Source organism: Octopus bimaculoides, chromosome 6 (genome assembly GCF_001194135.2).
Source record: "Octopus bimaculoides isolate UCB-OBI-ISO-001 chromosome 6, ASM119413v2, whole genome shotgun sequence".
Taxonomy (NCBI): domain Eukaryota; kingdom Metazoa; phylum Mollusca; class Cephalopoda; order Octopoda; family Octopodidae; genus Octopus; species Octopus bimaculoides.
In genome coordinates this window covers 47,098,926-47,100,589 of record NC_068986.1, presented here as the reverse complement: position 1 = coordinate 47,100,589, position 1,664 = coordinate 47,098,926, and the positions used below count along the sequence as shown (strand labels likewise).

General features: G+C 35.0%; 1 protein-coding gene across 2 annotated transcripts in view; it reads left to right on the top strand.

The window, feature by feature from the left end:
• The window catches only part of LOC106875377 (neuronal PAS domain-containing protein 3), a 543,460-nt gene that overhangs the window by 535,947 nt on the left and 5,849 nt on the right, over window positions 1-1,664 (top strand). For both annotated transcript variants that reach the window (XM_052968721.1, XM_014923476.2), the window contains one exon: window positions 1,247-1,394. In XM_052968721.1, the coding sequence (XP_052824681.1) occupies window positions 1,247-1,394 (148 nt within the window). The remainder of the gene's footprint in view (window positions 1-1,246; window positions 1,395-1,664) is intronic.

Genomic DNA, 1,664 nt, shown 5'->3' with positions numbered 1-1,664 from the left:
GTTGCCAGTGCCCCTGGACTGGCTCTTGTGCGGGTGGCACATAAAAGACACCATTTCGAGCGTAGCCGTTGCCAGTATCGCCTGACTGGCCTTCGTGCGGGTGACACGTAAAAGCACCTACTACACTCTCTGAGTGGTTGGCGTTAGGAAGGGCATCCAGCTGTAGAAACTCTGCCAAATTTAGATTGGAGCCTGGTGTTGCCATCTGGTTTCACCAGTCCTCAGTCAAATCGTCCAACCCATGCTAGCATGGAAAGCGGATGTTAAACGATGATGATGATGATGATGATGATGATTTCTTATATATTTTTTTAATATTTTTTACTGATAGGACCTGCTGATGGGACTGTACTGATAGGTTTCTATATTGTGTCTATGTATAAGCTTTTCACCTTTTTTACTTGGATTTTATATTTTTATATTTTTAAAATTATTTTCATGTTTTTTACATAATTATAGGGTTAATGTTTTTGTATTTTTTCCACACATATTTTTCTGTTTTCTCCCCACCACCCTGTTTTTTCCTGTACGCCTATGGACACGTACAAGGAACTTTATATGTGCGTGCTTGTGAGTGTGCGCGTGGATGCGTGCGTATGTAGATATATATGTGCGTATATAGAGATATGTGCATGTGTATATGGATATATGCGTGCATGCGATAATATATGCAGTTTTAGATGCGTTTTTACCTTGTCACTACACAGTAATTTCCCTTTGTTTTTAACAGTCATTTTTCACAGGAATTTTCAATGGCCGGATAACTGAAGAGATGTTGGCATGGGCTCTCACCCTGGCATCCGAAACTCGGAGTTTTATCATGGCTTCTGAATAAGTGTCACATATTTTTACAGATAAATTCCTCTATTTGCATAATATTGAGGTCTCTTTCTTTTTTTGTTGTCCTTTCTGTCAAATATATATATATATATATATATATATGTATGTATGTATATATGTGTATGTGTTTGTATGTGTGTGTGTGTGTGTGTGTGTTTGTATTTGTGTGTCTGTGTTTGTCTCCCAAACATTGCTTGACAACCAATACTGGTGTGTTTATGTCCCGTAACTTAGTGGTTCGGCATAAGAGAACAACAGAATAAGTACTAAACTTACAAAGAATAAGTCCTCAACTAAAGGCAGTGCTCCAGCATGGCCAGAGTCAAATGACTGAAGCAAGTAAAAGATTAAAAGAATAAAATATATACATTTATATATATGTGTGTTTTTTTTTCTTCTCTTTTAGTACTGTCAAAAGGTCAAGTATGTACTGATTACTACCGGCTAATGAATAAACATGGAGGTTATTATTGGATTCAAACATGTGCTACAACCATCTGTAATGCTAAGAACTTGGATGATCAGAACATTATAGCTATCAATTATATAATAAGGTTTGTAATTAATTACTTGCTAAATTAACTAGACTGCTGTGATTAATCACTAATATAAAACTTTCAAATACTAAATTTTCTAATTTTGAATAAGTTTATGTGCGGTGAAGAAAGATGGAATTCTAATGGTCGTGAAATGTATTAACTGACTCTTTCGGTTTTTTTTTTTTTTTTTCAGAATTTTGTTTTTCTGTGGTGGGCATAGAGAGAATGAGAAATGTTAATGAAATGCTATTCTGAAAATATATTAGAAAAAAAATGTGTCAATTT